Source organism: Oncorhynchus kisutch, linkage group LG3 (assembly GCF_002021735.2).
Source record: "Oncorhynchus kisutch isolate 150728-3 linkage group LG3, Okis_V2, whole genome shotgun sequence".
Classification (NCBI taxonomy): domain Eukaryota; kingdom Metazoa; phylum Chordata; class Actinopteri; order Salmoniformes; family Salmonidae; genus Oncorhynchus; species Oncorhynchus kisutch.
In genome coordinates, this window is record NC_034176.2 from 25,740,285 (window position 1) to 25,766,034 (window position 25,750).

Sequence of the window (25,750 nt, forward strand, 5' to 3'; positions counted from 1 at the left end):
ACATGTTGTGATTATATTTTTGTTCAATATACTTTGTCAAATGGACTGGTGCTGACATATAACTAAACAGTGATGATATTTCATAATATAATGCCAAACAAAGCATAAACAAATTAAAAAACATACTTTTACTGTACACATTTTCAGGGTTGCCAAACCCTTCTATGGTAAAGAAAGTTACAATGGAGTCAGCACTCTCAGATGAGAATAGGCCTCAATTTTCAAACCATATAATTAAGATTGAATACATTTACATAATATGTGGCCTTTTGGTATGGCATAAGTAGAGCATCACTAATAAAATAAGCTAGAACAGTAGATGTAAATTAAAATACAAATCTTTATCCACTTCAAAACGATGAAATCCCAAGACTACTAGGCTTAGTAGAAACACATTTTTTTGCAATTAAACACTGGAAAACTATTGAATACAAACTGTGGGATATCCACTGCTGACAACTGTGAAACCCACTGCTGTAAAAGTGATAGAGAACCATTTAAACCCAGATGATAGATGTGGGGAGGCCTCCCTGCCATTTACTCCATTTTAGTCCAATTCATTCCCAGATGAACAATTTGGACCCAAGCTCACAAAACACTAACACTGTCTGCATTGGCCTCTAGCTGTAGCACAGCTGTATATCTCCCCCTGCAGATGCATATTTTAACACTATGGGGCCAGCAGCAATAACACTGCAGAACATTAAACAGAACATTCAACTGGAGTCTGAGAAGGAAAAGGGGCTGCTGGTAGTAAATGTACTTTGTGTTACTTAGAGTCAGAGTAATGTGGGACAGCTCAATGCCAGCATGGCTCCTTAACCAAAAGCTCAGTGAATGAGATTCCACAAACTCAGGTTTTTAGCTGCATCTGGTTATGTTATCCTGCTATTTAGGAAACAAATTGATACTGCATTTCACCATCAGCATCCATATATTTTAAAAGCTAAACAAAGGAAATCGAAGTACAAAACTAATAGGACTATCTGTTTAATAAGTATTGTACCGAGTGAATAGTAAATTATGTAATCTTCCTAGTCTCTGATCTTGAATACTTAAATCAGTGCCATCTCCTCCTCCTCTGGACTCAAACAGAAAAGAGAGCAGTAAGTCTATTCACATGCAACCACTTTAAAATCAAAGATAATTTCTAGTGTAACCTCATATCCTCCTCTAAATAGGCTACTCAAAGACATCAATATAAAAATGAAGAGCATCAACATTCAGGCTATGTCTTTCACCTTGTCATACTGCCTTTGAAGTGTAATATATATAACTAGGCTTAATAAAACCACAAGAGGAAGAGTAGCCTATAGGGCCAGGAGTTTTTCCTGACCGATCCTCTCCTGATCATGGTCCTGTGCACCTTCACAAACAACAAGCAGATAATAGCATGAAATCTCTCCTGTTGCTCTCCTCAATCAATGCATAGTAAGTAAAGTTGCATACACTACTGACATACAGGTATGCTGCAATTCTACATCAACAGGGCACTGCCATTTATGTTAATTCTCTAGCACCCTCTGGTGGCATTGTCAACACATCAGCTGAAAAGGAGGGGCATACTTCAGACAAACACTAGCATGGTTACTGATCACTGTTCTATTTAACTAGGCAGTTAAGAACAAATTCTTATTTTCAGTGACAGCCTAGGAACAGTGGGTTAACTGCCTTGTTCAGGTGCAGAACAACAGATTTTTATCTTCTCAGCTCAGGGATTCGATCTTGCAACCTTCTGGTTACTAGTCCAATGATCTAACCACTAGGCTACCTGCCACACCGATAGAATGAGAGGAGCACTAGAGACACACAGGGGAGGAGACATGCATATATAGCTATGTAAATAAAGATTATATCATGGTGACGGATAATGCAGGGAAGATAAGCTGACCTCCATGACAACCAAAGCAGTATCCATAAACACTAAACACCAGAAGGCAGTGGCTTGGACTCACTATAAACTCTAATAACGCCACGACTGCCATTAGCTCATTCGTCATAGGTTCTAGTCACCCAGCAGCAGAGGCTCAAACGGTTAAAAACAACAAACCTTCATTCTGTGTGTGAGCTGAGGACGGCAGACAGGTTCTCCTTTGTGCTTCAAGCTGAGGATCTCTGCGGTAGAGGTAAGACAACTGCTGTAACCACATCAACCCAGAATAAAATTCACTATACCTTAAAATGATAATTCCACCATCACAAGATATACAGTGTATTTGCCCATTTGTAACATACACTGAATCTGCTTAAAACTGGCATGTAATCTGTGCTGTACTATGAGATGGTGCACCACTGATTCCTCTTATCAGAACCTCTTGGTGTGGCTCTTGCTTTGCTAGATGTTGAACAGACCACTAGCAGGAACAGGTGAAGAGGTGGGACCCCAGGGGTCCATCAGGGTGAACGTGGAGCTGCAGTACAAGCTGGGAGAGAAGACCGAGGCACGGCTGCAGGAGAAGGGGGCACGGTGTATCGAAGAGGTCACCATTAGAGAGCATTACTACGACACAGAGAGCTTCCACCTGGCTTCTCAGCAGACCTGGCTAAGCAAACAGGGCAGTCAGTGGAGAATGATCATAGGTAACAATCCATACTCTTCCAACAATATGCCACCAGAGCCAGAGAGTCAGGCTGCAGGCTCTGGATGTCCCTCTACAGTCTGGGGAGAGAAGCTATGTGTGGATAGAGACGAAACAGAAGGGCCAAAGGGCTGTGAGGACAACCCCCTTTCTATTCCAGAGATAGGACAGATCCAGGGTCAGCCCTGTCCTCCTGCACCCCAGTACAGGGAGCTGACTGGCCACACTCCCATCATCCAGCACCTGGCTCACTGCTTAGGGGTCCCAGTGAGAGATCAGGAGAGCTGCAGCAGCACTGAGGCCATGAAGGCCTTCCTGGAGCTGGCAGGGATCCAGAGTTATGGCAGCTGGACAAGGGCCAGGAGGATGGAGTACAAGCTGCCTGGTGATGACTGCACACTGGTGGTGCAGAAGAACCACAGCGTGGGAGGATCTGCAAACAATGAAACTGCACTGGTGTCCATGAGGGCAGACATTTTACATATTGGCCATGAACTGGAGAAGATGGAAAAAGTGGCTGCAGAGCTTGACCTAAGGCCCTTATCTCCCAACTGACCATGTTACAAGCTACTGTGTATGGTTATCTAAGCGTTTCAAACAGAAGTTCATGGCAAGAGGACAATTGACCCAAATTATTAAATATTTATCTAGGTTGGTGTCTAATCCATTTTACAGTTCAGGTTGTTATTTTCACCGTATGCAAGGCATCATGTGGATGTTGTTAGTAGGCCCACCTACGAATGCGCGAGAAATCATTATCGCAATGCCTGTGGATAAAAAAAAGTCAGTAGCTATGTTTACATCCAATTTGCGACAGATTTTCATGCGAATATTCTAAAATCTACATAAAATAAAATTTTCCCAATAGAGATGTTTCCATCAAACTGACTTGTTGTGGACAAACGTCTGTGCATGATGACATAGGGCACATAAAAATACCTTTTGAGGTTACATTTCCTATGTAGTAATGAAAAATATAAGTTAAATGGGTTCCGATCGCATTTTCAACACAACTGATGGGTTTTGTCACAAACTGTCGTTATATAGCAAACGTGCCCACTCTGGCCTTGGCACGTGCGCTCTAGCCAACACCTTACAGATACAGTACGGGTAGGTTACCTACATTTAAAGGAGCATCAAACATATCAAGTGCACTTTCACCACCCTGTGAGTTTGTTATGTTCTTGTTAATTACTGATGTCCCCTTTAAGAGCGGAGCGCCCTTGGTCATGCGCAGTCTTTTGCTCTGTTATTCTTGTACTTACTAGTTTTAGTAATTTTGAAGCTACAGTTGATTTCATTGTATTCGGAGTCTGTCTTGTTATATAAATTAGTAATAAGAGCTAAGACACTACAACGTTAATAACATTTCATGTGTAGCCTAATAAACCGCTTGGCTTCCCGAGTCGTATTGGGAGGACCACAACATTGCGTGACTCCCAAGTTTATTTCGATATGGTTATTCTATAAATATGAGCATTTTATTTTACCGACACAAAAAGATCCCACCATGTCGAAAGAACAAATTATGTCACTACCATCAGCCAGGTAATGACTTTTCATGCATCAGGTAATTCATCCTCATGAAATGTTTGGATGGAAACCTGGCGAGTGAGACTGCTTGAATTCAGTAAAAAAAAGAAAAGGTCTAGTTGTCATAAAAAAAATATTCGGTAATGTAGCTAGTGTTTGTGTGCAACATCTACATTTAAAAAAATAAAATGTTGTCACATGTGCCAAATACAACTGGTGTAGAAAATAAATTGTAAGAAGAATAAAATAAGGGAGTTATATTCAGGGAGTACCAGTACCATATCAATCTGCAGAGGTACGAGGTAGTTGAGGTAGATATGTACTCGAAGGCAGGGTAAAGTGACTATACATCAGGATAGATAAGAGTAAAATAAACAGAGTAGCTACAGCAAATGAGGAGTGTGTGATGTCCCTCTGCTGGCGAGGTCATATCTGCAGTTTCTGCACCCAACAATGTCTCACCTACAACGTGCTCGCCTCCACCTTTAGTACAATAAAATTACTGGACAAGGTTGCCAAATGAGCATCTTTATTTTACAAATAAAAACACATTTTCTATTGACATTTCATAGTATCATAAAAAAGCAATTTACAAGCTTATGAACCAAAATAAAGCAGCACAGAATGATTATGAGTAAAGTATAATTTGAATAAATATATTTTTCATGCTATAAAATAAGTTCAGAAATGGCAAGTTAAAAGTTAAAGCATCAGCTCTAGCTAGCTTCATTTACTTCATCATTGTACAAAACAGTAGAGTTGAGGTTCACAGTTGGGTTGTATGTAGAACGGACTAGAGGCAGGTGGACGGACAATAGGCCAAACTAAAAAGGTCTCCCCTGTTCCTCAGCATTGAAGCTCGTCACATACATGCAGAGTGGGAATGGAAAACATGGGTTCAGTGAGACCCTTGAGGCAGAATGTTTGGGAACCACTGACTGAGGATTTGTTTCCCCACCTGAATATAAGTGCATGTTGAATTCTACACACGAGCTGTATGCCCAGAGTGACCACTTTATAACACTAGTATAAACCCTGAGTTCTACTTAGTTTTTTGCCATATGACCACATACTTAACCAGATACCACAGAATGTGAGAGACCAAGGAGTTTCACATCAAAGAGAATGAAACAGGTCAGTCTAAACATTTAGTTAAAGCAGTACTGACCACTTCCACTCTGACCCGCTAAAACTATAGTCTCAGTACTCGAGGGGAAAGGGAAGACCTTGAAATTTTAGCATGAAAACAGATTGCCACTCCTACTATGTGGCTGTGCAGCCCAAAATCCCTTTCAGTATTTGACACAGATGGAGGTGCAACTTTAAAACCAGTGCCATTGGGGTTTGACGGAATCACATGTTCAGCTTTGCATTTCAGTTCACTGATCGTTTTAGGCTTTGGATGCCTAATTAAAAGACCAGCAATACCAGTCTCACCTAATGAGCATTTTCACCTAACCGATCCAAAGATTCACAAAATATATAAAAATAAATCTATATCAAATTGTCCTCGACCTACTTTAGTTCTACAGCTCCCTCACATTCAGCTTTTGTTTGAGAAGTGAAAGCCCAAGAACTAGATGTCTCATTGATACCAATATATCATCCCCTTTAAAAAAAGGTTATTGCTTTTGTATATTACACAGTGGAGAAAGGTTGAGAAGCTATGGAAATCTATATCAGTGTTCATAAACTACCTGAAGTTAATCAGTTAAAAAAAAGTAATTGAACGATCTGCAAATTCAAAAAGTAGTCCAACAGCCTTCCCTGTAAACACTTCCTTTTGATTACTTCTGGCCCACAAACATCGCTCCCCCCACCTTTAATATGAATAGTTTTGAACAAACAGAGTGAATGCAAACAAGTGTCAGGTTCAGTTGGTTGGTGAGTGTTGTAGCATTAGTAACTTAAGTTTATAAAAGCATTTAAACAAAATTACCCCTCCATCCCCCTATAATTAATTAATATATATGCATGTATATAGTCTTTTGTATATAAAAATCAATAAATAACCTGACCAGACTAAAAGCACCATTTATTGGGGGGGGGGGGTCCCTAAAGATAAAGTAATCACTTAAAAAGGGGAGACTAGAATGATATATCCCTCTGGAATATGAATGCATCAAAGACAGGTTATGCTGTTTCTAAGTTTATGCCAGATGAGACAAAAACAAGAACTAATGTTAAGTTCCAAAAACTGCCATCAGCATTTCTAAACAATTTTGTGGGTGAGTGATGTGCAATACAGCTATAACCGAGCACTATGCACTTTTTTAAAACACATTTTAAAATTTTTTTTTTTTAAACCTGCTCATTCTCAACAAGCTGTCCCCCTGGCCAGATGTAACAAAATTAATCTTGAGAGGGAAGAGTCTAGCTGTACTCTCCCTTCTCTGAGACTGAAGGAGATCTTAGATTGTCCTCAGTGCTAACAGAAAGGATACAGTATACATACAAAACAGCCTCTGGAGAGAGGAACAGAACAGCTCATGACTGCGATTAGAAGCCATGCAAGTCACAATATAACAAAACACAATCCATCACATTATCAAATGAATACAAGTATCAAAAAGGGTCTGATGACAAGGAAATGGTATGGCTGACTAAAAACGAGGAGCCCATTACCCTGCTAACTTAAGGGCGCAACATGGGCATGTATCTCAGACATGATTCTCCGTGCCTATTCCCTTGTAGACATTTCACTTTTGCATAAACTATTACCATTTTTTTAATCCAAATTAAAAGTGAAGAAAATCAACAGTACTTTATCAATACTTTGTCCTCAAACCTTTTATTCTTTCCATTGAAGGCAGGCACAAAACAAATGTCTACTGTAAGTGTCAGATGCTTTATATCCACAGGGATCGTTTGTGTGATCGTTTGTATGGCAAGGCACAGATCAAGATTCAAAAGCTTATTTTTCTTTAAAATATCTCTAGGATTTGTATGGTTGGCATCTTAAAATGACAATGAAACAAACACTCAATGTTAGTACTTATGGCTTCATACATTTCTTTCATGATATGACTATCATATCTGGCAACATCCTATGTGGGATTCAACTGCATTGTGTTGTAACAAGATCATCTGTTGGAAATAGCAAGGAATTGGAAAAAAAACGTATTATCTAGAAAACTCATCATGCCTCTTGTCGGGCCAAATGTATAGACATACCTTTGGAGAATTATCTACTGGGAAATCTTTGATTTGACTCCTGGCTCAATAACCTATGAAAGGACCATATTTTTACATGGTAAAGTATACTGAACAAAAATATAAATGCAACATGTAAAGTGTTGGTCCCATGCTCCATGAGCTGAAATAAAAGACCCCAGAAATTCCCCATAAGCACAAAAAGCTTTTTTCAAAAAACAAAATGTCCACAAATTTGTTTACATTCCTGTTGGTGAGCATTTCTCCTTTGCCAAGATAATCCATCCACCTGACAGGTGTGGCATATCAAAAAGCTGATTAAACAGCATGATCATTACACAGGTGCACCTTTTTTTGCTGTGAACAATAAAAAGCCACTAAAATGTAGAGCTGTGTCACAACACAATGCCACGTCTCAAGTTGATGGACCGTGCAACTGGCATACTGACTGCAGGAATGTCCATTAGAGCCTTTGTCAGATAATTCAATGTTAATTCTCTATCATAAGCCGCCTCCGTCCTTTTAGAGAATTTGGTAGTACATCCAACTGGCCTCACAACCGCAGACCACATGTAACCACGCCAGCCCAGGACATCTACAGCCGGCATCTTCACCTGCGGGATCGCCCGAGACCAGCCACCAGGATAGCTGATGAAACTGTGGGTGTGCAAAAGCGAAACATTTCTGCAGAAACTGTCTCAGGGAAGCTCATGTACGTACTTGTGGTCCTCACCAGGGTCTTGACCTGACTGCGATTCAGTGTCGTAACCGAATTCAGTGGGCAAATGCTTAACTTCGATGACCATTGGCACACTGGAGTAGTGTGCTCTTCGCGGATGAATCCCGGTTTCAACTGTACCGGGCAGATTGCAGACCGCGTGCATGGTGTCATGCGGGCCAGCGGTTTGCTGATATCAACGTTGTGAACAGAGTGTACCAGGGTGGGGGTGGGGTATTGGCAGACAAGCTAAGAACAACAAACACAATTGCATTTTATCAATGGCAATTTGAATGCACAGAGATAACATGCTTAAATACTGAGGCCCATTGTGGTGCTGTACATAATTCTTAGAAGCTGAAAATGTCCCAGTTTTTCCATTACCTCACCAGACATGTCAACCATTGAGAATGTTTGGGATACTCTGGATCGGCGTGTACGACAGCGTGTTCCAGTTCCCGAAAATTACCAGCAACTTCGCACAGCCACTGAAGAAGATTGGGAAAAAATTCCACATGCCACAATTAACAGCCTGATCAACTCTATGCTAAGGAGATTTGTCACACTACACAAGGCAAACCGGTGGTCACACCAGACACGGATTGGTTCTGATCCAGGTCCCTACCCCCCTTTTTTTTTAAGGTATCTGGGACCAACAGATGCATATCTGTATTACCAGTCATGTGAAATCCATAGATTAAGGCCTAATGAATTTATTTAAATTGACTGATTTCCTTATATGAACAGTAACTCAGTAAAATAAAAAATGGTTGCATTTATAATTTTGTTCAGTGTCGATTCCCCATTCTAAAATCAGTAGGGGGACAGAGGGACAGATTCAATAAGAGCAGGGTTAAGACTTTACAGATATGGTTCTGAAATGTGCAGAGTGCATTAACACACAGAGCATAACATAAATATCCCAGACTTATCCAAGACAGAGGAAAATAGATTGTGGCTGACTTTGGACAACACTGTCAAGCATATGTTCTGTTGATGGAGAAATACAAAAATAAAACAAAAAAGGGAAGGACCTGTCACTGATCAGCAACAAGACATGGAGACAGTGAATCAGATAACTCACTGAATCACAGAAGGGTCCTTTTGGTTGTAAACGGAACAGTTTCCAACAGTATCTGGTGAAACAATGAGCTAACCACATGTGTAGTGAGCATTCAGTGGAGAAAAGACTGCATTGGTGACCTAACATTACACAATATGGAAATACATGCAAAACTGCACAATACCAATATGAAAACAAAATCACAGAACCAAGTTCTGCCAAAGGCAAGGGGATGGTAATGTGATAAAAAAAAAAGATGCAGCAAACAACCGAAAAATAACAAACAGGCATAGTAAATGGTGGTGCTACATTAAATGAAGAGGAAATGATCTTGTCCACACCCACCTGGACCTCTGGGCTTTTCGGGACATTTCTCTCTAAATTATATTTTTGTGTGTTCATGTGTAAAAACTAAAAGATAACAGGATACAAGGATGGCAACTCACTGCTGAAATAGCAAGTCAGCAAGCAGAGGGGTAATGGAGCAAAATTACTGTTGACAAAAAGTGCTTTTTAAGGATCAGCTTTCCACCTGATCTTAACCGCACCTACCAAATAAAGAGCTTGATCTGGGCTAGGACGTTAGAGCAATAATTATCAGAATTTAGGCCCATATTATTAAAAACTACTGCACTTAGAAGCATTATCACACAATAAGAATATTGAAATCCCATTCGCCACCTAAACTATGCCATCGCATTGTAATGCTTAGCCATGTAATGCAATATACATCTGACAAACACAGCCTACCTCCCGCCCCAACCATAGTGTGCATTAGTGACTTATGACGATATGAAAAATGGAATCTTTAACAAAAGTTGTGAAATGTGGTCAAATGACATTCATCCAACTGCTAAACCCTGAAAGCCCAGCTAATCTCTAAACAAGCAGAGCACCATCCCCGATGCCAGCAGTGCCCTTTGATTATTATTTACCAATTAACACTGAAAAAGCTAGCTACCAATCTGTTGTCAAATGGACTTACACTGACTGATGCAGTAATAATTTGATCATTGACTATTAAAAAGCCTATTTTTATCACAATAAACTGATGATCACCAGTCACCACTGCTCTTAACTTTAACTGCCACTATCTGTGCACCATTACTTTGGTTCACAACCTCATCTCACAACCCTCTACCCTCTGTCCATCAAACTCTTAATTTCTAATGAAGCATCAATGAGACTACACGCTTTCCCATTTTATCACCTCATCTCAATAGTTGTGTCTGATCAGGAAATGGCAGAAACAGTCAATTAAAACAAAAGAGCAGAACAAGAGTTCTCATGAAATGGAGTGAACAAAAACTGCCATGACAAGATGGCGGATATTCCCTTCTCCCTGTTTGCATACTGTGAGCATATTGATTCCATGCACAGATCCAGGGCAGCGCTGCGCCTGCTGTGCCAAGCTAATGAGGGGAACTCTGCACTGAGCATCATCTCCACACAGATAAAAAACAGTTTCACATAAACAGGTTGAGAATAATTAACTAAACACCATCAGAATGGAAGACACTCCAATGATTTCACTGTGTCAGGCTCAATCATTGATCCCATGTCGATTAATAGATAGAATCACATCTGTAAAACACACCATGGCCAACTGCATGTGACCTTCACTGGGTAAAAAAAGAGACCGATAAGTGGAATCTGCTCCTGTGTGTTCTGAAAAGCAAACTAGATCTTGGCTATAGAGACAGTGGAAATCATGTAATGTATTGTGTTCTACTATTGTACTCTATCCACTGTCCTTGAGCTTGCTCAATGCAAACATACAACATACTTAATATTTCTTATACACCATTATACAGTGGGTGGTTTGAGCCCTGAATGCTGATTTGCTGAAAGCTATGGTATATCAGACCATATACCATGGGTATGACCCCTAAAATATTTTTTAAATGTTCTAATTACATTGGTAAGCAGTTTATCACAGCAACAAGGCACCTCAAGGGTTTGTGGTATTTGGCCAATATACTCCGCGTTGCGTTGTGCGTAAGAAGAGCACTTAACCGTGGTATATGGACCTTATACCACACCTCCCCGGGTCTTATTGCTTAAATATAGCAAATCCTTTCTTCGACCACATTACATCCTTGTTGACCATGAACTGATGGACAAGGTCCAGAGTTCATACAACCAGCAAGGAACATTAGTCTACAGTATCAAGGCGTTGTGTTGAGACTGAGGATTGTTCTTCTTAGAGTTTGGCAAATATAACACATAGAGCATAAAACAAAACGGTTTGTTTTTTAAAATGGAAAACACTTCTGTTCCTGTTAGGTTCTTAGCTATGAGGTAGAACCTGGTGGAGTTTCATAAAATACTGTCTGTTATGAGTATGTAGTTGTATCATGAGGTATTGAACAGATATGTCACATGAAGCTTTGCACTTGCAGAAAAATAATTCCTTGTGAGTAAAGTGACCACCTTTGGCCACATGTGCAAAAACAGGTTAGGTAAAAACTTGTGACAAGCAGCAGAGCTTTCATATTATCAATTATTGCAACATGCCTATATTACTCTGTAAATATGTTTTAAAAACATGGAAAGATTAAAGAGAAAACAAAAACAACAAGGAGGCCTTGATTATTGAGGCCACCTTATCCATAGCAAGTTGATTCTCCTTCCTTTTGAAATTATCTATTTTTAAAAAGCACCCTTTTCTTCTTCTATGTTTCTACTTTCACTAAAAATGGACAGGCAGAAAACCTGGAAGTACAAGGTTGATGCAACATTTGAAGGAGCCGCTTCCAAAATAAATTCTAAACATAAAAAAACAACAAAAACAAAACATGTTAAAGCTTCCTCAACCAGAACAGGGGCCTAAAAATCACACCTGGATGCCTGGGCTTCCTCAGGGCTACACTTTGAGCTCTCCTCCATGTCAGTGGCCGGAGCCTCCTCAACATACTGCGTCTCAAAGGCCATCCCCTCAGAGGCATCCTCTGGGACTTTCTGACCAGAGCTCCCCTCCGTTCTCTCTGGAGAGTCCATGTGATTGGTGCCCTCTGTGGCCCCCAAGTGCTTCTTCCTCAAGTGCTGGTTGAGGGTTCCCTGGAAAGGGAAGCACTTGCCACAGATCTGACAGTGGAAGGGCTTGTTGTCCGTGTGGCCGCGGATGTGGTACTCCAGCTGGTCCTTGCGAGTGTACTTCTTGCCGCAGAACTTGCAGACGAAGGGTGTGATTCCCATGTGCAGGCGCATGTGGCGGTCCAGGCTGCCCTTCTGATTGAAGGACTTGCCGCAGTAGATGCAGAGGAGCCTCTCGTTGTAGGGGTACCACTGGCTGCGCAGGCTCCGTTCCTGGACGTCATTCTCAAAGCCTGCTTGACCCAACACTGCTTCGCTGCTGTCCTCTGCATTTCCTGGTTTGATCTGACTCAGGACCTCTGCTGGGACGGCTACAGGGGGGCGCTTGGCTCTGGCCCGGCCGCCCCTGAAGCCACTGAGCATGGAGCGGGAGGGGCTGGAGCTGCTGAGGCTCACGAAGCAGGGAGATGACAGGCCTGAGTAAGTGTAGCCAGCTGCCTGGATGACAGGACCATAGGAGCCCACACTGACAGCCAGCACCTGCTCTCCATCCACCAGCTCTGTGTGGTAGCCATCGTCGCCTGCCGAGGAGCTGTCGGAGTAGCTGGGCCGGTCCGTCTTTTCCAGCTTCACATGCACGTCTGTCACCTGGCCGTCCTTCCCAATCAGCTCCACCTGCTCAGTCTCTCCCTCCGTGGCTGCCTCCTGCTCTGACACACCGTCACTGCTGCCGCGGTCTGACTGGCCCTCCTCCTGGTGCCGCGCCCTGCCATGACCTTTCCCTGCTGCTAGCTCAGAGCGGGCCTCTATGCTGTGTCTGGAGTAGTAAGGGGGGGAGATCTGTGTGGGGTTGATGAAAAGGCTGCTGTCTTTAACACCGTTGCGGCTGGCCTGGGAGCCCTCGTCTGGGCTGGTGGCGCTGCTGATCTTGGAGTGGATTCCCTCCAGGATCTGGGTGCACTTGTCAATGACGGCCTGCATCTGCAAGAAGCTGGCTGCTGTGAGGAAGCTGATGACATCTTTGAGCTGCAGGGACATGCGGCCAGTGTAGCAGAAGGCCAGCAGCTGCTCAAACACATCAGGGTTCTTGATGACGGAGATGGACAGGCCGCTCATGGTTCCCAGGGCTGAGTGGTCGCGGAAGTACGGTGAGCTGGCCGCCAGCACGGCCTTGTGGGCCCGGAACGGTTGGCCCTGGATGTGAACGATAATGTCACATAGCTTCCCCTGCAGACGCAAGTCGTTGAGCTGGTTGAGGACGGTGTTGCTGAACTCTGGCACGTCAAACTCTATGTAGGCGCTGCCGTCATCCATCTCTTGGATATGGCTTACCAGTTTGTAGACAACCTGGCAGAAACAGAAAATAAAACAATCATTAGGACTAAGAATCAGGATATATCTGAGAACACCTGCATGCAGTCACAGTTTATTGACTAGTGCATTTCAAGTTTCATTTTCACATACAAAATATCTGAAAGAACATTGACAGTTAACATTGAGGTTCATTTAAGATATTTTACAAATAAAGTCAGTGTGCCACAACAGCCAAATAGCAACAAGCATGCTTTATGAGCAAACTTTGGCTGTCTGCGCCAGAAATATGCCAACACTAAGAAACCTGGCTACAGCCAATAGAATTTCACATTCACACTGGCCTGAGAAAATACTGTATGCTTTCAAAATGGCAGTAGAAGTTAGACTAACCTCTCATTCTTTGCCAGAAAAAGGCATATATATATATATAGCATTTATTCAGATAAGAATCGCCTGGGCAAAAACGTAGTGCATTTGACATATTGCAGTAATAGGCATTGAGAGTCAAAGCCTAGTTCAGCATTGACCCAACTGACTCTCATAAGAGAACAATTTGGAAATCTGGATTTGAAATAAGATCCATTCAGCAGCTGGCCAATTTCACAGTAATTTGCCAAAGGAATGACTGTAGGGATAACTGCAGCCTCATCCAAGTTTGGAGATGGCCTGCAAAAGCATATTCATTCCACCCATTCCAACTTGTGTTGGGAGTGCACAAGTTCAACACACAAAAGCACTCAGAAAACAAGTAATATGCACCACAGAAAAACAAAAAATACAAGCAGATGTTTAATCTGGAGTGAAAATCCTCACAGCAACGAACAAAGCAGGCCCTTAAACCTTGGAGGTCAGAAGAGATAGTACTGCAGCATGGTAGTCTGACACAATTTGAAATGAATCATTAGAAGGAATATGACAAGAACTGTAGTCCTCCATGTGGAATAGAATGCACTCTAAAAGCATTGCTGCATTTTAATTACACTAGCATGTCGTTTTATGCGTTTTGGCAAAGAATGACGAAAATCTGGTTATTTGGCAAGAAAGTGTTAGCCAGCCCAGCCTAGCTGTAAATGTCAGAAAGTCACTTTGTTACAACCAGAGTAGGACTGAACACTGCTTTGTAAAGGAGATCAAAAGAAAAATGCTGTAGCCTACAACATAGATGGAACTACCTTAACCACTCTCTGAGGGTTGAAAATGCAGACCAGGGCACTGTAATTACCAATGCCATGATGAGGCAAATGGGAAATTCCAGTGTTATGGATGTGACATTTCCACACAGAATGAGAAACAAAATGTCTCACAAAATGGACTTATCATTTCTGAGAGACATTTGTAAAACCCTATAGGGGAAGAGTAGACATAAAACTCCAAAATTCTAAGTAATGCCACTTTGAAAGTAACGGAACAAAACTTACGTTATGTATGTGAGGGAAATGGAGAGCCATTTTTGGGAGAATGGAGACACCAGCTAAAGTCTTAGGGTAAAATATTAATAGCCACTTTGAAAGTATGGCTTGGCTACACACAAAAACAACAAAAAATTGTCACATACTTTAGAGAGGAAAATGTACCGTTATGCATGGGAAATTCTCTGTTATGGATGTGACACTGTGCGAAATAATTGTTTATATATTAAAGAAATAACAAGTATCTTGAATAGTTATTGCATAGGCTATCAAAGTGCACTCATGTGTCCCATATTAATTAAGCAACCATAAATGCACAAATGTGCTAGAAAATGCATTCAGAATTCTTTATTTGGAAAAACTCTACTTTCATTCCGAATTAGAGTGCTGCATACCACAACAATTATAGAAATATTTGCACTTAACACACAATAACACACAATAATAACACAATAATAACACTAGAGGAAAATGTTATGGATGTGGCATTGTGCGCTATGGTCCCAAAAGACAGACCGCAAATGAAACTGCAATCCATTTCAAATGTACCACGTTTTAGTAATTTCATTCTAGATCATGAATGTTTTATTCAAAATATTAAAATGTTGTCAAATTACCTATTGAGTAACAGAATAAACATACAAAAACTCAAACTCAAAAGTTGCTTTTATAAACTCATGCTTTGCGTTAATCTCACACTCTTTAATCTGCCAGCATAGGCTCTATGATACCCCCTCCACCTTGTCCACAAAAGGACACAGGGACTGGACAACTTGACCTGCAGCCACCCAAGCCTTGTCATCCTTGGCTGGCAAGATCCTGTGTGGTCGTTTCTCCTCAAGAACTGTATTTCAACAGCATCAGAGTCGGTCTTTATCTGTTACCAATTCCACAAACTGCCTATATATACACTGTGTATACCAAACATTAGGAAATCCTAAAGGCTTAAAAATCTTATTTAACTAGGGATGCACAATATATCGGTGAGAATATCACAATCGGACGATATTAGCCAAAAATGCCAACATCGGGCATCGGCCCTATTGTCTAGTTTAACGCCGATGTGCAAAAACGGATGTCAAAGCTGACGTGTACACCTGGATAACGTAGGTAGGTGGGTAATGAAGCCACAAAAAAATACAGTGCTACATGTGCAACACAGCATTCCTAACCTAGCCCACAATGTCTGCTGTGTGGACCTATTTTGAAGTTTCAAAGGAAGATAACAAAAAGGCCATATGCAACGTTTGTGCTGCTATTATTTCCAGAGGGGAGAAAGTGAAATCTTTCAATACCACAAACCTAATTACTCATTTGAAAGTGCATCATCCCCCAGACGTTCAGCAACTACCTAGAACAAAAGCAGAAAAAAAATAAGCGCACACTTCCAACAACTAAACTAAACTAAAGTTCAAGTCGAGCAGTCATTTGAAAGAGCAAGAACATTTCAGCGAGACAACTCAAAGGCGAAATCCATTAACGCCAAGATAATGGAATTCATTGCCCTTGACAATCAACCGTTCTCTGCACCAGTACACACTACCAAGTAGGCGCTATTTTTCAGATGTTTCCCTACCGGAGTTACACAGGATTGTTGAATCGCACATCAGCGAGCTACTTGCTATGGGCGTCACTGCTACTAGCTTCACGACTGACATTTGGACCAGCGATGTCAGCCCCATGAGCATGCTGAGTCTGACAGCACAGTGGGTCGATGAGGATTTCGTACTGAGGAAAGCCATATTGCATGCTCAAGAATGTGCTGGTTCTCTTATCGCTGCTGCCATTTCAATGGCATTTGAGAACATGTTTGAAATCCCCAAGAACAAAGTACACGATGTGCTACGTGATAATGCACGTAACATGACAAAGGCTTTTGAAGAATGCGGAGTCGCCAGTTTTCCATGCATGACACACATGCTGTGAACGAAGGTGTTTTGTCCCAACACAGCATATCTGACACAGTGGCAACAGGTAGGAAGATAATAGGTCATTTTAAACACTCACAGCTAGCATACAGCCACCTGCAAGCAATACAGGAGCAGCTTGGAGTGCAAACGAAAAGGCTTAAGCAAGACGTTTTCACCAGAAGGAACAGTACTCTTTACATGATGGAGAGCCTGCTGGAACAAAAATGAGTGCTTGGCGTGTACGCAGCTGACTGAGTTACCTGCAACAAATCAGTACAAACCAGTGGACTCATTGAAAACATGAACACACTCCTAGCTCCAGTCAAACAACTGACTCGAGGAATAAGCTCTTCAACTGCGTCTGCAGCAGACGAGATACCCTCTGTCATGGCATTAAAACGCATGCTCAACAAAACTTCCAACACAGACCGTGGGGTTAGAACTTGCCAAAGTACTCTACCAGACGCTGTGAACAAGCGATTCGGTGGGATTCTCTCTGAGCCTCTTTACTGTGTCGTCACCATGCTCGATGCTAGGGACAAGGACCGCTACATTGATGCAGACAAGAAACAGGGTTTACGTGAAATGTTACAGAGACAGCTGGACAAGATGGAAACACAAGTATCTTGGTGCTCTATGTACTAGTGTGGACAGTGAGAGCCTTTTCAGTGCAGCTTCACACACTATAGACGAAAAAAGAAACAGACTTTCGTGACAAAGCCGAGCAGGTCTTCTTTATGAAGAAAAACTTCCCCCAAATGTTAAAATTGTAAATGGGCAGTCATATTGTAACCCAGCCATCTAGATTCACTGGTAACAATTGTACTAAGATGAATGGCTTTTCTATTGTTCATTCATGGCAGGTATAGGTCAAGATTTTCAATTAATTTAAAAACAAAAGCAATTGTTTTTATATATTTTTTTTATTATTCCTAAATGAAAGATGAGCTGGTGTTGTAAATTTGTTCTCATTTTACGAGTCAAGTCAGTTGAGCACATTTGTGCCATTTATAGAAGTTTATGACAGCCTAGAGACAGTCATGTTTTCAAGTAGTCAAAGCAAAAATGATTAACTGCATTTGAGTTTAAACCAATACTTATTTCAAAGCATGTTTAGGTTTCTCCATATAGTCAAGAATGGATAGTAAGAAGAGCCACCAACACCTTAACCATCTTTGTAATGCGGGGCAGCTAAAATATTTGTGTCATGAATACCTGTTGTGCGATAAAATACATTCATGGATGTGTAATTTTTCCCATTTACAAGTTATTAAACAATCTGTTCCTAACTGAACATATGACACTTTGTTTAAACTATTTAACTGTACTAGAATGCTTAAAAGGCTGCTAAAATGTTAAATATCGGTATCGTTTTCTTTGGCAAGGAAAATATCAGAATTGGCCAAAATTGAATATCAGTGCCTCCCTATGTTTAACGCGTCTCATCCCCTTTATCTACACTGATTTCAAGTGAATTTAACAAGTGACATCAATAAGGGATCATGGCTTACACCTGACCAGTGTAAGACATGGAAAAAACAGGTGTTCGTAATGTTTTGTAGACTCAGTGTATACCTCTAACCCTAGACTCAAGGATTGATACACCCATTTCATTCCCTTGTTTATTTGAGCTAGCTGGACTCATTCCTCACTCATCCCTACTATATCGTCTTTCCTATGAAGGGTTAACTTCTTAATTTTCCTTACTGAAATGGTAATAAAAAAAAAAAGTTTAATTGAATTATAATCTACCAGTGGCACAGGGTTTGCACTTTTGTAGAGATTCTGAGACTTGACAGCTACAGTTCACAAGCATGTGCATTGCAGACTACACAGATACAGATCAATATTGTCACTGGGGGGGGTACCTGTAGTTACTCAAGGGAGTAAACAACCTCAGCATGACCGGTGAAACTTTGTGATGGATTTTTAAGACCTTAATTATGTTTATGAATTTAAGATCTTTATTATGCCATGTGATCACATGCAATGGGGACGGCAGTGTAGCCTAGTGGTTAGAGCATTGGACTAGTAACCAAAAGGTTGCAAGTTCAAATCCCTGAGCTGACAAGGTACAAAATCTGTTGTTCTGCCCTTGAATGGGCAGTTAACCCACTGTTCCTAGGCCATCATTGAAAATAAGAATTTGTTCTTAACTGACTTGCCTAGTAAAATAAAGGAGAACACATGATTGCAGTTCAGATGACAACGTGAGTACATGTCTGCTAGCTTGTTTGCAAACATAAACACACTTTGGAAGCAGTAGGAAGGGCATGAACATTCTATCATGATTGTGTTATGCAGTGTTGCTGACTGGTGAGTCATTGATAAAGTTATGAAGCGTCCATAACAGTCACATCCATTATGCTTAGAGTGAGTACTGAAAATACTTATTTTGAGAGTTTGTATCCTACTTTGTAGTAACAATAACATTCAAATTGGCAAATATAAAAAGGTCAAATGTAGTCTTTAATTCAAAATATACACATTCAAGGTAAATATGAAAGTAGTTTAATTAGGAAATAAGCTATTTCGCTTTTTCATGCTCAGGTTGACCTTAATATGGAATTGCTCAAATGTATTCTGTTTTAGCCACTTGGCCTGAGCAATTTGACAAAAACTGGTTTGTCTGAGTCGGTTCTCCAGCTCTGCCCTCTTCTGCACATTGACTCGGTACTAGTACCCCATATATATGGCCAAGTTATCATTATTCATTGTGTATTTATAATTATGTGTTATTACTTTTCTATTTTCTTTCTCTCTGGATTGTTGGGAAGGGCCATAAGTAAGCATTTCACTGTTAGTCCACACCTGTCGTTTACGAAGCATGTGACAAATACAATTTTATTTCTCCCCCCCAATCCATCGGCCCCTCTCCCAGCTCTCCCCCTGCCTCTCTCTGGCAATTCAGCATGATCTTCTGTCAGCAGTTTGAGAATGAAAACACTTTCTCCAATTGCCAAGGCTTGCCAAGACACCTGTCACACTACCCATATGTTCTCATCCTGGCACAGGAGACTGAGGGGGAAAGAAGCAAGATGGAGAGAAAAGGAAAATGGAGGTGCAGGCTTACATTATTTTCACTCTGCCATCATGAGGCTTGCAAATATTGTGTGCATATTAAACCTATCAGTGGCCTATGCCAACACCATGCATTGCAAACTGAACTGAGAGCCAAGTTGAAGGGCAGCCAAAGAATGTATGCTCTGTGGCTGAGCTGAACCCAAAGGGGTGCCGGTCACATAAGCAATGCTAAAATGGACTGGATGGGAAACACAAACATTCACTTTCATTTAGTAGGTCTGATTAAGTCCAAAATGAAAGATCCAATTTATTGTGGGCCTGTGACTTATGGCTGAACAAAAGACTACACTTCAAAGACAACCTCCAAAACCTGCCCATCAGCACTGGCAAACAAGCAAAGAATGCTTACTTCAAGATAAGCAGTATTTTGCAAAACAGCATGCAGGCCTACTCAAGCAAGACATGATACAGCAATATGAGATGGGCAACAAATAGTCTGCAGAGTGGGAGACTTCTGAGAAAAATGTATTTTGTGAATTTGGAGGGGGATAATGTGTGGGGATTAGCTTATCTGCCCTGGTGTGAGCAGCATAACATGCAAGCACATTGATGTATTTTAAATTTGAGCATTGGAAATAACAAGGAATTAATTAATAAATGTAGAACTGACCCACATGAAATTGGGTTTCTGGGTTGATTAAGACATGAGAAAGAGTTCCATTATCCATTGGCCTATAATCTCCTATCATCTGTGTAGCAGGCTTATTAGAATTCCCCATGCATTGGAGAAAAAGCACTGGAAGACAACGCAATCCTTTAGCTGCTAGCCTAATCAAAATGCGACCAACACCATGAAAATAACACCCCACTTGGGATGTCACTACCTGCCTCATTCTAATGGTAGGTCATCACTAACCTCTGCTTACTTCAATTACTGACATGGACTACTAGTAACGCCATTCAGCCATTACATTTAAATGTTTCCACATTTACATTTAGCAGATGCTCTTAGCCAGAGTGACTGACAGTACTGAGTATTTTAATACAGGTCCCCCTTGGAAATCGAACCCACAGCCTTGGCGTTGCAAGCGCCATGCTCTACCAACTGAGCTACACAGGAGTACCATCGCTGTTCAGTAATCTCTGTTCAGGCCAGTCCCTTTGGGTAAATAACATTTCAATGACCAGAAACTGATAACCAAGCTGCCGTGGAATAACTGCAGCACAATTACAAGTAGCAAAGGCCTAATTAAAAAATGGCTATTACAAAATTAGCAAGGGAAATCAGGATTTGCATAGGCCTATTTGCTGCTCATAGTCTAATCAGTACAAAAAAAAAAAAAAACTTCCCTGTAAGTCGTTGCGCAGAGAAGTCAAATCCTTCTCTTTTATACTCACCCAAACGGAGCGCTGAGCTGAGCAAATCCAACACTATGCTAACTAACCTACTGGTAATAACTATAACTTCCTTAACCTGTTCTCAAAGACAGATGACCCAATACAACTTCAAGCATATATTTAGCCCAAATAACTACCCACCATTGAGATGTCAAAACAGACCATGTTAATAAATATGTTTTGATAAAGGAATTAAAATGAGAACCTCACATCAAGGCTATTACTGCTTTATTCAGAGCCAGACCTCCTTCGTCTGGCTATTCCTAGCAGTTTGCCCTTGTACTGCTCAATCAACACTGATGGCAGAGGCAGACTAAAACCTTTTAAAGCTTATCCTGATGAGAACCATGACTATAAATGCAGGGTTTAATGTGTGCAAAGTCAATGCTACTCACGCACAAGGCTTAATTTGGTTTGTCTCTGTATATTCTGACAAGCCATGCAGTGAAAATATTCAGTGGTTGAGTAACTCCTATAATACTGCAGCACAATAGAAAACCCTAGAAGGTTGTATGGGCTTCAAGGGTGTTGTTTTTCTGTCTTCCCTTTCATATGAAAAAAATTAACTATTACAATGCACTGCCCTTTGAGTTTGTGGTATGGCTCGACCAAGTCCAAGTTATTGACAAAGTACTGTATGTGCATTAGCTAGGGAAAGGGACACACACAATTGTACTGTCTAACAAGTTAATATAACTACCCTTGAATTCAAGGAGAATGCAGGTGAACTGGATGACCCCAGGTGACAATGTACTTTGTACTGCTGTGTCCTTACATCATGTCTATAACTAGTTTACAACATACAACCAGACTAACAGTGGTTTTATCTGGCCTTTTATCAAGGTCAGATGCTCCACGTAAAGTTGACAACCCGAAAAAAAACAGACCCATCATGTGTTTTTTAAGCCAATAGCCTACATTTTATATTTCTATATTACTGTTACAATGTTTGTTTACTATCAGTGTAGCTAATTTGCATGCTATTTAGCTAAATGCCTAGCTAACTATCAACTGACAATGCAGGAACTAGGCAACTTTACTTGCAACACAGTAATTTAGTTAGATAATAGCTAGATAGTTCGTTTATTAGTTACATGTTCCACAGTATTTCCCCACAAATGTCACCTACCTACCTAAAGGCAATCGACCTTTCCATTTCCACAAAAACGTGAATAATGTAATAGCCATTGCTTGGATCCATGCAAATGAAATGGAATGAACATCGTAACGTCATCTAACGTTAACGCCCAGTTCATGTAACTATCTTGATACACTGGCAAGATAATCCTGTTGAGAAAAAGTGTGATTTGAGCAAACGTTAACTCCCACAATAATTAGAAAAGTAGCTAACGAGACAGACATTAGCTTCGAAAAGTTGCAACGGCATTATTCCGTGTCTGTCTAGAGTCGAGCAAAGTTTGTTGCCGCCCGAACGGACGTTAACGTCAGCCTGCAACAAATTCTGACAGGCTAGCTAGCTTCTAGGTGGCTACATCCTACGGCATAAAAACACAAGACTGGCACACTTGGGGCTAGCCAAAATAAGTTAATGTTGGTTAGCCAGCTAACTAGGTCTAATTGACGTAATGTGGCTAAAGTTAGCTAGCAAGCTATGTAATGCAAAACTAACTGTGCGGGCTGAGACCATGGCTCTTAACAGATATCGAAGAGAACAGGCAAATTCCCCAAAAATGTGCTAGGCGTATGCGCCTAGTGTTACCCACGTTGAACAGTTAGCGCGCGCCGCTAGAGTAGAACCTTTTTCACCAAATGACACAAGCAGCAGCAACATAGTTTTGACGATGAGGTTATATTCGATTAGTGTCCAAATCAATGTTTTTACTCTATCAACTCACCTTTTCCCGATCAAACGTCACCCATTCCCCCCAGTAGCTCGCTTTCACTAGAGGAAGGCCTCCCCCACTCCAGCTGTGTCGGTAGCTGCAATTTTTTTATGCAACCGGAAGTGTATTATGTTTCGAGCCCGACCTGCCAATGATTCTGTCTGGGCAGAGATTTGGATATAATGACGAGATACCAAATAGTGTGGATATAATGGCAAGATGCATGTTCCTCCGCCCTAGCAATCGGAATCGTTGTCCACAAAGCGGCACCGCGGGCTGTCAAGCTCCAGCCTATCCTTTCTTTGCATTATTGTAATTATTTTTGAATATTCGATGAGGGTTGTTGACGTCAACCGCTTGTATTCAATAGTGAGAGATGCTATGGGCTGCTACGTAGTTGGTGGTGTCCGGTGCGAGTCGCAGGGTTCATGTAGGAAACACAGATGCTGATGAACGCATGGTGATGGTCGACGTGTTTTGTGAGATGAGAGAGAAGGCGGTAGGTGAGGTGTCTCCTCAGCTGTTTACCATCGCCACTCTGACAGGACATGCCATGGGACCCAACGACTCTATCATCATGGACAACAGAGCTGCCCATCGCTCTGGCAATGCCCATCAATGGCAGAAAGCGGGGAGGTTATGTGTTCGAATCCAGGCTGCATCACATACGGCCGTGATTGGCAGTCCCATAGAGCGGCGCACAATTGGCCCAGCGTCGTCCGGGTTTGGCCTTAAGTGTAAATAATAATTTGTTCTTAACTGATTTTCCTAGTTGAATAAAGGTAGTAAAAAAAACACATCTGGCGTGAGGACTATGACTTCTATAAGGGGATGTCTGAGTATGAGGATATTCCGCAAAGCAACAACCTGACATCCTCTGCTACACCCCGCCGACATCAGACCCCCGCTGCCTTCCTCATCATGGCCTCTGGGCTGAACAAGTACGGTGTGGACTCTGGCACTCCTCTGCCTTACATTGACATCGCTGGTTCTAGTGGCTCTTTCCTTGGCTGGTGTCCCCACCGGAGCTCAAATCCTCGCCATGGCTACCAACTACATCCTGCCCAGTGCCTATCAACCCAACGACGCCCTGCCCAGAGCCTAGCAATTTGATGATATAAATAGAATGTGTCGAATGGACCCTATTTTTCCGTCTCATGTTTGTCACATAGAACCGTCCTGATAGTGCCAGTTCAATTGATATGTTGCACAAAGTATTCAAGAACAAATATCCAGCAATGCTGTGATATCGGCAGTTCATTTCGAACATTCCAATACCTCTCCAAGATTATATTTATACAATTATGATACTGTTTATCCGTCCAACCTCAAATGTAAAATGTTTGACCAACATTTCTAACATGAGTCACTGTATTTTTGTTTCTTCTCCCGAGTGGCGCAGTGCTAGAGGCGTCACTACAGACCCTGGTTCGATCCTGGGCTGTATCACAATCGGCCGTGAACTGGGGTCCCAAAGGGCACTTTGGCCCAGCATCGTCCGTCGTGTGTTAGGGAAGGGTTGGGCCGGGGAAGGCGTAATTGTAAATAAGAAATTTGGTCTTAAGTGACTTGCCTAGTTAAATAAAGGTTACAAATAAATAAATAAATACACTCAATTATTCTAGCCTCATACTATGAATATGCTTAACCATCGCGAGACAACTCCGGTATAGTGTTTTTTTCCTCAACATTGCCGGGATGTCACGTGTCCTACTTAGATCAGTACTTTCGTAACAACTTAAGTATTACGAAACTTCTATTCGATCAAAAAGATCACACGTACCAAATAAGCCATTCGTTTCTATGTTGACCAATTTAAACATTCTCATTAACCAGGTTTGCGTTGAAACTTTTTATGCGAGTAAAGTACATGTCAGATAAAAAATATAATTACATTTTCCGGTAAACTTTCCAAATGTCGACAAAATAAATAAACTAGACAGGGTGAGATATTTTTGTGTCTGTTCAAGGAATTATTCGAGAAATGTCGGTGGAAACGTTTTTATGTGCATATGTTGATATAATATCCATCATATTGAAGAAAACTTGGAGTCAACGATGATATGTTGTGTGGTCCTTCCACTACGACTCGGAAAACCATGCAGTTTATTACACTAGTACAGTTTAAATAAATTATGACGACCTTCACAGGGTGGTGAAATTGCAGTTGATGAGCATGTTGCTCCTTTAAATATAGAGGGTCATATTCTGGTGACATGATGATTGATGCTTGGCTGCCGTTTGACAAATAAAAATAATATCGCTCGCTCTTATTCATAATCTCAGTGTAGGTAGCCTACCCGTACTGTATCAGCGACCTGTTAGCTAGAGCGCACGTTGGCTATATAACGCAAACGTTTTTGTGAGAAGACCAGCAGTAGCGTTGAAAATGCAATGCAAACCCATTTAACTTGCATGTTTCATTCTTACATTGGAATTTAACAGCAAATGTTATTTGTATGTGCACTACCTCATCACGCACATACTTGTTTCCACAATAAGTCAGTTTGATGGACACACATCTCTGGTGGGAAAATGCGCATATTGTTTTATGCAGATTTTAGAACATTCTCATGAAAATCTTTCGCCAATTGGATGGAAACCTAGCTATTGACCTCCATACAAAAACTCCTCGCTTGGTGAGCGAAAGAAGCAAAACACCGCCATCTGCTGGCCCAGTTGTCCCTGTTGCTTCGCCTCTTCTTCTCTGGTCTGAATCTGCTAGTATCGCTAGCTAGATTAATAAAAAAACAAAAACAAAGATGCCTA

At 41.3% G+C, this 25,750-nt stretch overlaps 2 protein-coding genes across 2 annotated transcripts; one reads left to right on the plus strand and one right to left on the minus strand.

Annotated features, from left to right (window-relative positions):
- Window positions 1-1,907: 1,907 nt before the first annotated feature.
- Window positions 1,908-3,231, plus strand: LOC109873561 (uncharacterized). The gene is made up of 2 exons (XM_020465219.2): window positions 1,908-2,126; window positions 2,340-3,231. Exon 2 carries the CDS (start codon window positions 2,340-2,342, stop codon window positions 3,132-3,134), a length of 795 nt encoding a protein of 264 aa, XP_020320808.1. The 5' UTR covers window positions 1,908-2,126; the 3' UTR covers window positions 3,135-3,231.
- Window positions 3,232-4,619: 1,388 nt separating this feature from the next.
- On the minus strand, window positions 4,620-25,750 carry LOC109878913 (zinc finger and BTB domain-containing protein 34-like). The gene is made up of 2 exons (XM_020471119.2): window positions 22,994-25,750; window positions 4,620-13,429 (listed from the first exon to the last, which is right to left on the minus strand). The coding sequence occupies exon 2, from the start codon at window positions 13,394-13,396 to the stop codon at window positions 11,876-11,878; it is 1,521 nt and encodes a 506-aa protein (XP_020326708.1). The 5' UTR covers window positions 13,397-13,429; window positions 22,994-25,750; the 3' UTR covers window positions 4,620-11,875.